Source organism: Balaenoptera physalus (assembly GCF_965194825.1).
Source record: "Balaenoptera physalus genome assembly, chromosome: 18".
NCBI classification, from domain to species: domain Eukaryota; kingdom Metazoa; phylum Chordata; class Mammalia; order Artiodactyla; family Balaenopteridae; genus Balaenoptera; species Balaenoptera physalus.
In genome coordinates, this window is record NC_138899.1 from 56,837,746 (window position 1) to 56,851,377 (window position 13,632).

The 13,632-nt window shown below is 37.1% G+C and overlaps 1 protein-coding gene across 4 annotated transcripts in view; it reads right to left on the bottom strand.

The window, feature by feature from the left end:
• The window catches only part of VWA8 (von Willebrand factor A domain containing 8), a 356,490-nt gene that overhangs the window by 198,260 nt on the left and 144,598 nt on the right, over positions 1-13,632 (bottom strand). For all 4 annotated transcript variants that reach the window (XM_082435350.1, XM_082435351.1, XM_082435349.1 and 1 more), the window contains 3 exons: positions 11,367-11,473; positions 8,243-8,349; positions 1,974-2,045 (listed from right to left, as the gene is read on the bottom strand). In XM_082435350.1, the coding sequence (XP_082291476.1) occupies positions 1,974-2,045; positions 8,243-8,349; positions 11,367-11,473 (286 nt within the window). The remainder of the gene's footprint in view (positions 1-1,973; positions 2,046-8,242; positions 8,350-11,366; positions 11,474-13,632) is intronic.

Sequence of the window (13,632 nt, forward strand, 5' to 3'; positions counted from 1 at the left end):
CCCTGACTCTATTATCTAACTCAAATGTAAACCCTACCTTTACCAGGAAACTCCTTCTGTATCCCACCCACTAAACCCCAAGGACATCAGTATCATCTAGGATATTTCAAAGCTGCTTGAACATCATAACTTGACCCCTAGGGACCTTCCTTTTGAAAGCCTGTTCCTCAGCAAAAATTATTCCTCAAGCCCCAGCTCTGTGTATTCTTGGTCTACTTTCTTTGCCTACTCTCTTGGTCTACTCTCTGGTCTGCAGCTGTTGAGATGCCAGCAGACTGTGTCTAAGGCAATTCAAATAACAACAGAAGACCTGAAAAAGATACACTGAGTATAGCAGGGTTTAACGACTTATAACAAGTTTGTGAGGTACTCTGGGCTATGAAGCCATCATTTTGCAAAGTGAGATGAGAGTCATCAGTTTTCAGAGTCAGATGAGAATTTGACCTCCAGAGCTTCAATATCAAGTACTGAATACTGGACTGTTAACTGATCTTCAGCCTCCCACTCTGGTACATAGACTCATCAGGACTTTTTAAATAGTGAAAAAAGACCATGAATACTTTATTGCTCACCCTTTAATTCTTGTTCAGAAAAAAATAAAACAGAGTATTAAAGTCCTTTTTAACAACAGAGTGATCCACAGATTTAATTCTAACTGAGCACCTATCATGGGCCAGGGACCGTGTGAAGTGCTTTCCATGCATTATTTCATGTGACCCATACATTAGCCCAATAGCGTGCACATGATTTGCATTCCTAGGTTAGATATCAGGAGACTGAGCCTTAGTAAGATTAACAATTTGCCCAAAGTCACAGCCATCTGTGAAAGAGTTGTAATTGGACCTCTAGCCAGCTAACATCCAAGCCTATGAACTCAACCAGTAAACCACCCAATTGGCCCTTTTTTATTTAAAAAAATATATATATTTTTGTAAGTTTGAGGGACTAAATAAAGAATATGTATTGTTTTTATAAGTTAAAAAACAAAAAGACCAAACTTCTTCTGAAAGCTTGTTATCCTTAATTTCAAACTAATTTAAAAAACCAAAGGTGCTGTTCATTATGAGTCTGTTAATTTCATTGAGGAAAATTATCAGAAGCCTCTAGATATAAAATGTCCATCCATTCCCTCCATAAACACATTCAATATCTACTATGTAGCAGCAAGCACTGTGCCAGGACCTGAGGACACAGAGATGAGCAAGAGAACCATGGTCCCTGCCCTTGAGGGGCATATAGACAAGTTGGGAAGATAGTCATTCTACATGTAAATACAGTGACATATGATGAGTGTGATGATGGGGAGATGGAAGGAAGTTATGTAGAAGCAGGGGAAACCTAAAAGCTAGGCACAAGGGAACATGCCCCGGAGTTAGAGAAAAGGGGTGTGGGAAGGGGACTGGGAGTGCTCCAGGCAGAGAGAACAGAATGTAACCGAGGACCAGAGGGGAGAGAAGAACTGAAAGAAGCTCAGAGTGGCTCAAGCTAACACCAAATGCAAGCAAGGAGGGAGCCAAGCCTTAGGACTGGAAAGGTGGGCAGGGGCTGTCTCCTGCAGGACACTGCAAGCCATACTGAAGACTACACCTAAGGGTGATGGGGAGCAAATTTAAGCAAAAAAAGAGAGACTTAGATTTTATTTTAGCAAGTATCAATCTGGCTGCAGAGTGGAGAGTAGATCACAGTGGAAGTAAGGTTGGGGTGAAGCTATATTAGGAAACCACGGCTGTAATCCAGGTGATAGGTGATGACGAGCTGGGCTAGGGTGACAGACGTGGGAAAGAAGAGCAGATATGTATAAGGTAATTCTAAAGTTTAGAAGGTAGAAGATCCTTGTTGTTTAATTCAACTAGTCATTTAGTTGGGAAAAAAATCATTTCTAAAAACGTACTCCAACAAGGAAAAGAAACTTACTGCTTTTAAACTGCTACTATCATTTATTCATTAGTACCCGAGTTCCAGCCATAACTCACCTGGTTCCCAACCAATAATAGGTGTTCTCCAAGAAGAAAGTCTTTGAGCATATCTTCCATCACTATCATGTGCTAGAGGAAAAACGACTAGAGGTTAATTGTGTTTTGCATAATCAAGGTGAAATAAGAAAGTTAACTATAAAGATATCTTCATGGAAAGTAAAGCATCTATTATAATAGACAATACTCAATTTGATTATTTAAAAAAATTAAAAGTAATGCTGTGGTTATAAATAAGCTATATAACCAATGTGGTCACTGATATTGAAAACCTGAAATGGTCCCCCTTAGCAAGACTCAACCACTGACCAATACGTATTTCAAAGAGTTTTTATGATTCAACTCAAATATTTTTCAGCTATTGTACTATGCAGTGTTGGCTTATAATTTAATATAATATTTAAATTAACACTTACTAATGCAAATATACAAAGGCTTTCTAAAATAATTGGAGATTTCCATGGAACATTTTACACTGACTTCTTCTTAACCATTACCTTCAAAGTATATATAGCTTTAGAATTAAAAATATATTATTCACTTTCATATTTTTAAATTCAAATCATGACACAATATAATCAAAGAACAAGATTAAAGCTGTTCACAATAGGCACAGAGGAAATTACATTGCTCTTTTGTATCTTGAAAAATAGGACAATCATAAGTAGGTCACAAAGGCTCATCCGGGAGCTGAAGGGAGAACTATATCCCAGAACAGTTAATGTCCCTATTACTTTCTCTTGGTTTTCTGTATCAAAACAATCATGGTCTCGTAAGTACTTACTGTAGTTCTCTATTCGTAAAAAAGGCAAATTGACCTTTTCTATCTCATATATGCTGCAGATATTTTTCTAGTTTGCCCTCACTTTTCCTTTTTTAACTTGGTTTATGAATTTTTTGACATCTAGAATATTTTCCTTTTTCTTGCCACATTAAGCAATCCTTCCCTTCAGAGTTTTTTTTTTTAGAAAAACTGAGAAAGTTCTTTCCCTCCTTCAAGAACAGATGAGTATTCCTTAATGTTTATCTTGGTAATTTTAATTTTTTAAAACTGCTTGCAGATAAACCATGGAACTGGAGTTTTAACAAGGTTTGAAGTAGGGTGAGCTATTTTGTTCATTCTGGAATACTTTTTAGAATAAAAAGAGATGTTATTAATATGTTGGAACAACAAATGTAAACAGGGACTATCTTAAGCAAATGAGGGAGGGTACATGGTTATCCTAGTTAAAGGGGAACCCTGGAACATTCTTTTTTTTTTTAATATAAATTTATTTATTTATTTGTTTATTTATTTATTTATTGTTGGCTGCGTTGGGTCTTCGTCGCTGCGTGCGGGCTTTCTCGGGCTTTCTCTAGTTGCGGGGAGCGGGGGCTACTCTTCGTTGCCGTGCACGGGCTTCTCATTGCGGTGGCTTCTCTTGCCATGGAGCACGGGCTCCAGGTGCACAGGCCTCAGCAGCTGTGACACCCAGGCTTAGTTGCTACACAACACGTGGGATCTTCCCGGACCAGGGATCGAACCCGTGTCCCCTGCATTGGCAGGCAGATTCTTAACCATTGCACCACCAGGGAAGTCCCTAGAACATTCTTTTAATCTGGGTTCTAGTGATAACGTGGTCTGTAGACCTCTTCCTTCTAAGTAAGATGAAAAATCAGTGCCAATTTCCAGACAACATTAAGTTCTTCCAGAAATACCTGGGCTAATATGCATGAAGAACAGATAGGAAAGTTGGAATAAGCACCTAGAGAGCAGGTAAAAAAGCAATGTAAACACTGAAAAATAATCTAAACTATACTTGTAGTCTTCTTAACTTTTTCTCATGTCCTTCTACTTCATGCCCTCATTGCACCTAACTAAATTATTCAAGTCAACAAACATTAGCTAAGGCTAAGGTCACGGCCTATATAATTCTTTCCTTAACCTCTTGTCCCACTTGGTACCATAGACAATTTCTTAAAAGTCTTCTCTCCCAGTTGTCTCTCTCTCCTGATTCCCTCTTACCTCTAACAATTTCTCTCTATGGTCTTTTGTATCTTCTTTAGTTGGCAGTTCCTCAAGTATTGATTTTCTTCCTTCTTTTGTTCTCTTTCACTACCTTGTTACATGCTTTCCTGGGGGGGGTCACAGTATAGGGCAGAGCAGGTTCTGCCTACTTGTACATGGGCACCCACCGGGTGAGGGAGGGCTACGTGCAGAGTTGGGGACCCACACATCAGTGCTCAACAAGTTACTTCTGACCCTGCTCTCCCTAAATCCTCTCATCCATTCCATGGCTTCAACCACCAACTTTACACTGATCTTCAACAGCAAGACTTTTCTTCTTGACTCCAGCCCCGTATTCTCCTCAGCTTCATTCTTTATCCTGTACTTCTTATCCCAATTAATAGCATCATCTTCTACAACCCGACCCCATCATCATCATGTTCTTGTCCATCTCAGTTGGCCCTTATCAAAAGCCAATTAAACACCAAGTCCAAGCTATTCAGCCACCTAAAAGTCCACTGTATCTATCCATTCTATTCCATCCCCACAGCTTTCATCTAGGTTTTTATCATGTCTGGCCTAGATTTTTATCAGCCAATGTGGCGTCTCTGACTTCAGTCTCTCCTTGAGTCAATGTGTTCTCCACAGTACTGACAGTCACTTCTCTGTTCACAATCATGTCACTTCCCCCCCCCCCCAAATTCCTTAAATGACTCCTAATACCTTTGGAACAAGGGTCACTCCTTATTTTTTTGATGGAGTCTCAGTCTCATCCCCCATCACTCTCCTACTGTGTGTTCCAATCACGGGCGCAATGTAGAATCTTTTTCTCTTTACTCTTCTGCTTACTTTTACAGCAGACTATGTGCTCCGTGAGGAAGCCTCTCTGACTTTCATCCAACACAAAGTTCCATTGACTCTACCTACCTCCTACATAGCCCTGCAATGTGTCCCCTCCACTCTGTCCCCACTATCACTGCCTTCATTCAGATCCTTCCTAAGGTTCACCTGGACTATCGAAACAGCCTCCTAACTAGTCCCTCTCTGCCTTTGTTCCAACTCACAGACAACATTAAAGAATGAATGCAAAGTTAACAAAAGTAGAAATGTGCTTCAAAGTTTTCAACGGCTTCCTCACTTCTGAATAGCTTCCAAATTCCTTAATTAGCAAGGCTCAGATAATCTGACCTTTTAACTCATCAGCCTAATCCCTTGTCACTCTCCATTTGAATCTCAGCTCTGGCCATGACAATTAATTAGATGTAGCGCCCTGAATAAGCTAAACTCTCACATAGCCATATCTCTGCAAATACTAGTGTCTCTGCCTGAGATTCTCTCTGAACTTTTCCTAGTGAACTCATTTTCCAGGATCATTCCAATCTGGGACCATCACCTCAATGCTACCACAGTAACCTGTGCATACTTCCATCATGCTCTATAGTAACCAAGTGTACTTGCTTGCTTTTTTCCCTTGACAGAATCTGGCAACTTGAGCCCTGGAACTGTGTGTGTGTGTGTGTATTTTAATTACTGTATTAAGAAAGGCTTGACACATGGTAGATATTTTTTAAAAGTTTTTCAAATCTAAAGCTCATTAGGCTTAAGAGGCTATTAATCTCTCTTTCTTACAATTTCTCCTCCTTACTACTGCAAGTGTAAGGTGGCTTGACTGAGTTCTGGGGTTTTTTTCCCCTTCTCTTTTTTATCTCTATGCTGTTTGCTACATATGTTGTTTTAAATAAAAGTTATTACATTTTGGAACATCTTAAGCCTTTTTGTAGAGCTTTTAAGCTTTTTATGTAGTGCTATGATGTTTTATTACCACCTTCAAGCTTATTTCTTTTAGATGTTAGATGAAAATTCCTTGATGAGCCCACAAGGTATTAAAGATGCAGTACTGCATTCTATTTGGGCTGGACTTGGCTTCTCTGAGGACAGCGCTACCAGTAATTCTCTGTCCTGTGTGAAATGTTTAGGTGAAGTCACATCTGGATCTCTGAGGATTGGAGCTGTTAGTGCACCGATCTATAATTCCTTCATGACAGATATAATAAAATAATACTCCTAATTATGAACATTCAAAATCTTTTTCCTTCTTTCATGAATTCACTCAACACATATTTATTCAACAGTCACTATGTGCCAGGCACTGTGCTATTTGCTAGAGACACAAAATTAAAATTAAGACAACAACAGCAAGGCTTTATCTTAGTAGTGTGCAAAACATGTTTTAAAAATCAATTACAACACGGTGTGGCAAGGGGACCACAGGGTATAGAACAAGATGGTAGAGAAGCACCTAAATACTCAAGAGGCACTGAAGACTACTGTTTCAAAGGTGAAGTGCAACATAAAACACAATAATAATATGCAATAATAATATATGCAACAAAAGCAAATTTAATCAAGCCACCATTCCTAGAATTGGTACAGCTAGAATTTTTCATTAATGGTTAATTCATAATGCTTTATGAAGAGAAGGTACGTTTGGAGACAGGCTGCAGAAAATCCCTCAGGGCCACTGTGTAAAGTTCACAGCAGCCCTGCGGTCCTCAACGTCTATGTCACAAACACCATGGCAACAGACACTGTGTTCAAGGGTACAATGGCCCTCCCTGCTACTGAATTTCCTACATTTTTATACGCTGGGAAGTCTTTTCAACCTTTGTTGCCATGGAGTTTTTCAAACTGTCACTTATGACAAAGTTTCCTGATTCTTATTTATTTATTTATTTATTTATTTATTTATTTATTTATTTATTTATTTATGGCTGCGTTGGGTCTTCATTGCTGCGTGCGGGGGCTACTCTGAGTTGTGGTGCGCAGGCTTCTCATTGCGGTGGCTTCTCTTGTTGTGAAGCACGGACTCTAGGTGTGCGGGCTTCAGTAGTTGTGGTTTGTGGGTTCTAGAGCGCAGGCTCAGTAGTTGTGGTGCACGGGCTTAGTTGCTCCACAGCATGTAGGATCTTCCCAGACCAGAGATCAAACCCGTGTCCCCTGCATTGGCAGGCAGATTCTTAACCACTGTGCCACCAGGGAAATCTCCCTGATTCTTTTTCCTTTATGACTTTCTACTACATGAACAGAGTGTGATACCATAAATGTTTGAAAATATTATATTTTCCTTGCCATCATGTTTTTGTCTTTGACAGGCAAGATTCTTTATTCCTTTGTGTTTTATAAGTAACCTTATTTTCTGTTCATTTGTCCACTGCTTGTATAAGAGCATTAATGCTCTGGAAGAAAAATAAAACCAGTATTAGTTAATGGCCCATAGAATGAAGAATAAAAAGCAAATTCAGGTTATGCTTTTTGCTATGTCATAGATAATTATAATCTGGACATATTTCAAAAACATTTAATCAAGACTTTTACTGAGAAAGAAGAATTTGCTGAGATACCTTTTATTGTAAACGTAATGTAGAGATATACATTATGTTACCCATCGAACAACAAATAGGATTGGGAAATAGCAGATAAAAAAATTCTTTATTTTAATTCTCTAATTCCTTAATATAGTGAAAATGGTAAGTAGAAGTTCTTCAAACATAATTTGTAAATGTAGGATTATTATTTACATGCAGAATAGTGACCAAATATTAGAGAAAATTTTAAGTATGGTTTTTATTATAAAATAAATACATAAGCACTTCACAGAAAATCTGGAAAAGAAAAAATCTTTTTATATTATGGGTAATTTTCTCTGGAAAAAATTCTTATTAAAGTGAACATCTATAATAAAGCTTTCTGGATACACACTTATTTCTGTGTCTTAGTGGAAGCTCATAATTATTGGTTAGTTTACAAGTGGAAAATTATCTATCCTCCTCTCTTAAAAAAAGATAAGAAGAAGTAAAGACTAGAAAAATACTAGGAATTTTTGGGAAAAGGAAAGAAACGTGAGGAAAAGAATGCATAGGACACATCCCTTTTTGAACTACTTGAAATGATTTAACTAACAGGAATGCAAAAGAGAAGATGAATATTAGTGCCTTTTGTTTTTAATTTAATAATATATTCATTTTATTTATTAAAATATAGTTACGTCTGCATATAAAATTTATTACTCTAATCATTGCAGCAACTCTTCCAATTCTCAAGTAACTCTGGGAAGAGTTTATAATTTTACAACGCCTTAATAAAAGATGTTTTGACACCTCATTCTGCATCATCTGAATTGAACTGAGCAAATTACAAATATAAACATCAGTTTCACTTGAATTGGGGTTAATTACCACAATGTAAGAGGGATATATCCACGAATGCAAAGTCCTGATCTTACCTGGATGTTGTCATAGAACAGAACATCAGGCACTTTCATTTTCTCATGGGCATTATAGATCGGTGCACTAACAGCTCCAATCCTCAGAGATCCAGATGTGACTTCACCTAAACATTTCACACAGGACAGAGAATTACTGGTAGCGCTGTCCTCAGAGAAGCCAAGTCCAGCCCAAATAGAATGCAGTACTGCATCTTTAATACCTTGTGGGCTCATCAAGGAATTTTCATCTAACATCTAAAAGAAATAAGCTTGAAGGTGGTAATAAAACATCATAGCACTACATAAAAAGCTTAAAAGCTCTACAAAAAGGCTTAAGATGTTCCAAAATGTAATAACTTTTATTTAAAACAACGTATGTAGCAAACAGCATAGAGATAAAAAAGAGAAGGGGAAAAAAAACCCAGAACTCAGTCAAGCCACCTTTATGAGCTTGTTTGGTCAGAAACTCTAAAATACATACATTTGAAAGCTCTGAAGTACCTTGAATATAATTTTTTTAGGACCCACCCATTGAAAAACCCCATAGGAGAGTCCCCTAGAGCTCTAGCTAAAAATATAGATGAACCAACTGACCCCAGACCTCTCAAATTACTATTTTTAGGAATGGTCCAGGAGATCTGTACTTCCAGATATGCACCACAGGTGCTACAGTTATTCTGTGATAATAATTATTGTATTGTCCCCTATTTGCTTTAAATAGTTGGTCTAGGATAGAATATGAGCTCCTTGAAGCCAGGAAACTAAGTGATAAATTTATGTCAGGGTACATATCTCACATGTATTCCCTACAGTAAGGAGATACACATGCTCACTACCTGACATATTCCAAGGTCAATAATAATAACGTAATAGTAGTAGTTGTTGCAGTAGTACTGACCATAATAGAAACTATCATTTACTGAGGACCTTCCATGTGCCAGACCTCAGCTTCAGCTCATTGTTTTCTCATATAATTTCATGGAAATCTCTTAACAATGAGACAAGAATTATGAGGAAGCTAAGAAGAACATAAATTAAATAATTTGCTTAAAATCACCCAGCTAGTATGGGTAGAGCTAAAAACAGAATTTAGTATAGTCCGATATTCTTTCTGCAATGTGGATTCTAAATAATATTCCATCCTGCGGAAATACCCGAGCAAGCAGACAGACAATTACAATGCCTTAAGCAACTGACCCATATTTTTTTCCTCCTATTTCAAATAAGAAAATTGCTGTTTTTGTGCTAAAACATTTTGAAAGACAAGGAGAGAACGCAACATTTGCATCTATGGAGTACCGTGAACAATTTTGAGCTAAAAATAATTAAACTGTCACCCTGTTTAATCACTGCTGAGTGCTACACATTTGCCAAAGCACAGTAGACCTCTCCCTCCAATATTTCTTTGCCATTTTCCTTCTATTCACGAGTTCTATAGGGAAAGAAAACATGAACTGCTGTGCTGAGAATTTACTATTTATTGACTACTTTCAGGTCTCTGAAATAGACCCAATATAAAACTGTAAAGGGAAAGACCAGGATTGCATCAGTGAATTTACCACATACTTGTATGTTGAGATGACACACATGATTTCAGGTTCAAACAGCATTTGATACCATCTACAGTTTAGTTTAATGGAGGATATCTATTCAGTACATTTAGGGCTTTAGGATGATTTAATTCACTCAACTAATGTTTACTGCTAAAATTTCAGGCTAGAAAAGGGAAATGAACTCAGAGAATGGTGAGGCTAGTACTTCCCTGGGACAAAGCTGGCTAGCTATCTTCTAAGAAATCTCATAGGATGGCATTATTTTGGTAAATTTGTCAAGGCCTTCAGTCTGGTAGGCTCAAAACTTGATTTTATCATTATGACTGAGGGCAAACCTAACTCCCGGGAGAACATTAAAGACATATATTTTGATCTATACATAAATTCTGATATATAAAACTAGAACTGCAATATTACATTGCAATGAAAGCTGCAAATGTCATATAGACTATATGATACACTGGTTGCCATATCAGCATTTTATATGGAGGGAGCCTTGCGTGGAAAGCCAAATCCTCATCAGAAGGTTTTTCGGTGAACCTTATCCTCTGAACAAGGAGAATGAATTACATGAATTCTCTACAACAGAAATGATATTAAAAATGAATGGGACCAGATGAGTCAAAAGTTGCTTAACTTAGGCTCCTTACCTCCAATGCAAGGCTTAGATGGGGACTGCTAACACTGGCCTGTTGCCAAGACTAAACAATCTATAGTCTGAATGATGCAGTCTTTCTTTGGATACGTTAAACCATTCAAGTAAGTAATGTTCTCAATCTCCAAATCCCAGAGTTATTCTGTCTCTTTGAGTTGGCTCTGCATATCTGTACCCAGATCCATCAGTATGTTGAATTTATAATTTTACTCTAAAAAAGTCACCTATTTCCTTAACATCAAATTCTTATCTCGGTGTAGCCCCGACTATTAAAAACATCTATAAAGAGAGCCACAATAAGTCCACCCTTTACAGAGTGATCACACATTGGATATTTTGATAAGACAGGTAATTACCCTCAAAAAACAGAGAACCTTTCATTGTGCTCTAAATGAAGAACAGGGTACTTCTACAGGAAGATCTAAACTTCCCCAAAACTCTAAATTATACTTACGGCTATCAAGAAGAAAAATACCACAGAGACAATACAGGTGGAAATGAAAGGAGTAAGAAGGCATGAAATGGTACTCTGAATTATTAGTTTAGTCTACATCAACCTAGAACAGTTTCCAAAACATGCCCTGTAGGACACTGGTGGTCCCCAAAATGTAAATGTTGTGCAAAGAAAACAGATTGCTAGATCCTATGGTGAAATACATTTGGAATAAAAGGTAAAACAAAATTACATGTTTATTTACAGTAGGAATTCTCTGAGCCTTTAATATATTCATGTCAATTGCAACTCTTGGGGGAGGAACTATATCTGGTATCTGGAAACTTTTTTTTTTAAATAAAAGATTCATTTTTTCAACTCAATACATAAAACAAAATGGGTGGAAACCAAAAACATTTTTAATTGAAATTAAAATAATAAATAATACAATTGCTTAATAATTATTATTTCACTTAAAAAAGAAACAAATCAAATACTTACATTTGTAATCCTCCAATTCTGGCTCCAGGTTATTATCAGTACTTATTTCTATTGTAGCATCTGCCAGATTTTTTTCTAATGCTGACCTTGCAAGGCTTGGTAAAAACCTGGTGGGGTGGGAAGGATGGATTGATAAAGTCAAAGCTTTCTGTGATTCCCAAATATCTTTTGACACTTAGACAGACACACTCACTCTTACTAATTATAACCAATTAAGGATGATCAGTCCTGATTTGTGGAAGCTAGATAATAAAATATTTCAGAATAAATATAAACTTCATGTATGTGTGAAGATGAAGTGTATGTTTGTTGAATCTCCTTTAGTAAAGAAAACTAATGTGTAATTAGCAGTATGTGTTAACATACAACATTTTGCAGGACAAGAATGAAAATAATTTGTTTTTTAAAATGGATTTAGTATACCTCATACATCTTATTTATCATTTAACTGGCTTTTCAAATTTTCTTAAATAGATAAAACAACCACAATTTAACCTACTTCAAATTGGCAATCACAAATTCAGATTAGTGGAGGTGGATTAATGAGGTTTTCTTTATTTTCTAATTCAAATTATTAGATGACTTTAAGATTATTCAGCTTGATTTTTCCTTCCATTTAAAAAATATACCTGTTTATCTATTCTATATGTATGTTGTCAAAACAACTATCTTGTGAGTGACAGAGGCATTCTTCATTTACAATTCGATTGTATGAACATCATGGGCTTAGAACATGAAAACAGAGTTTCCCTCACACATAAATAAAGTTATATCCGGAATTTATGATCACAAGTGAGCCCACAGAACTGCTTTCTAATCCACAGTTACCTGTGCTATATTACTGTAAACTAATCCTATGTTTCAAATAAACATACTAAGAACATACACTTCTAATTTAGGTTTTCCATAGCTCTAAATCTTTGGTGGTTCCCGTAGCCTTGAGTATAAGCTTTAATAAAAGAGATGTTGGTGTGAGCAAGAAGGCAAAAGCATGAGTGTGTAAAAAACTGTTGGATTCCCTGTCCATTCCAAACCACGTAACTGAAACCAACTATCTCTCACCTACTGCCTCATTTTGGTTTTAGGCTGTGATGGGGGGCGTTATATAACTTTAATCAGTTCAGTATCAAGTGAGACTTACCGCTGTTCATCTTTAACCTTTCATCACAGTTCTTAGATTGTTGCCTTGTTCAAAACCAAGCCCTCACTTTGTCTCTCAGACCCGATAACTGGGCTTTTATGTTGTTTCCTGAGCCCTTGTCTTGGCACCTACCTTTCTCTCACCACTATCTCACAAACTAGAATCTAACCTGGTAACACTAGGCCCTGTGGCTGCATCTCCTTTGATTGACAATGACCTGTCAAACCACCTTGACTGACAGTGACCACTTTCAAGCTTAGACGTTGTGTGCTATTCCCAGAAACCCCTTGCATCTATATAGCCTGTCTGTCAACACATCCTCACATTCCCTGTACTGGAACGTTTCTAGACTGCCCTCCAAAGCCTGTGGAGGATAGCGAACAAGGCATGTACACCTCCCTTTCAAAGGCAGGGACAGGCATTGCTTGCAATACTGTACTCTTTCCTGCTGAGACTGAACATGCTTCAGATTAATTTCAACGTCACACCAGAGACCACTACCAAGTAATCAGAGGTAGCATGGAAGTTGAAATATATTTACATCTAGAACCTGTATTCTAAAAGATATTAGCCCACCTAACAAATGAGGAGAATGAAGTATATTAGGTAATATGAGGCCAACCCTTACTTTTTTCCTAGGTTTCAAGGGGTTACTTAACTGCTTCCTTTCTCATTGCTCACTGATACTTTCTACTTGCTTTTTTCTCTTCTTCTGTGGCCTTTGGTAAAATAAGTGGATAAGTGAAAGAATATCACTCTTTCTATCCTACCTCTCTATAACCAAAGCAATGACATATCCTGTTATAAAGTTCTCAAGTACACTTATCACAATTATAAGCATTGGAGTGTCTTTTAAAAATCATTATTATCATTATTTTCACTTACTGCCAACAAAAAAACAATTAGAAAGTCTCTAGTCTCATTACGTCTTAGTTATAAGAAAACTGAATAAAGATTTAACCACATCCTGGGAAACAGAAACAGAAGTAGTAATCCTAGGCTAACTAGAATAACTGTGTCTTTGTCACAGAAATGGGATAGGGACAAATGTCTTTGTCACAGAAATCTTAATCTAAATATTCCTTAATCTTGGATTAAGGAATAAAATAGGATTTCTAAGAATGG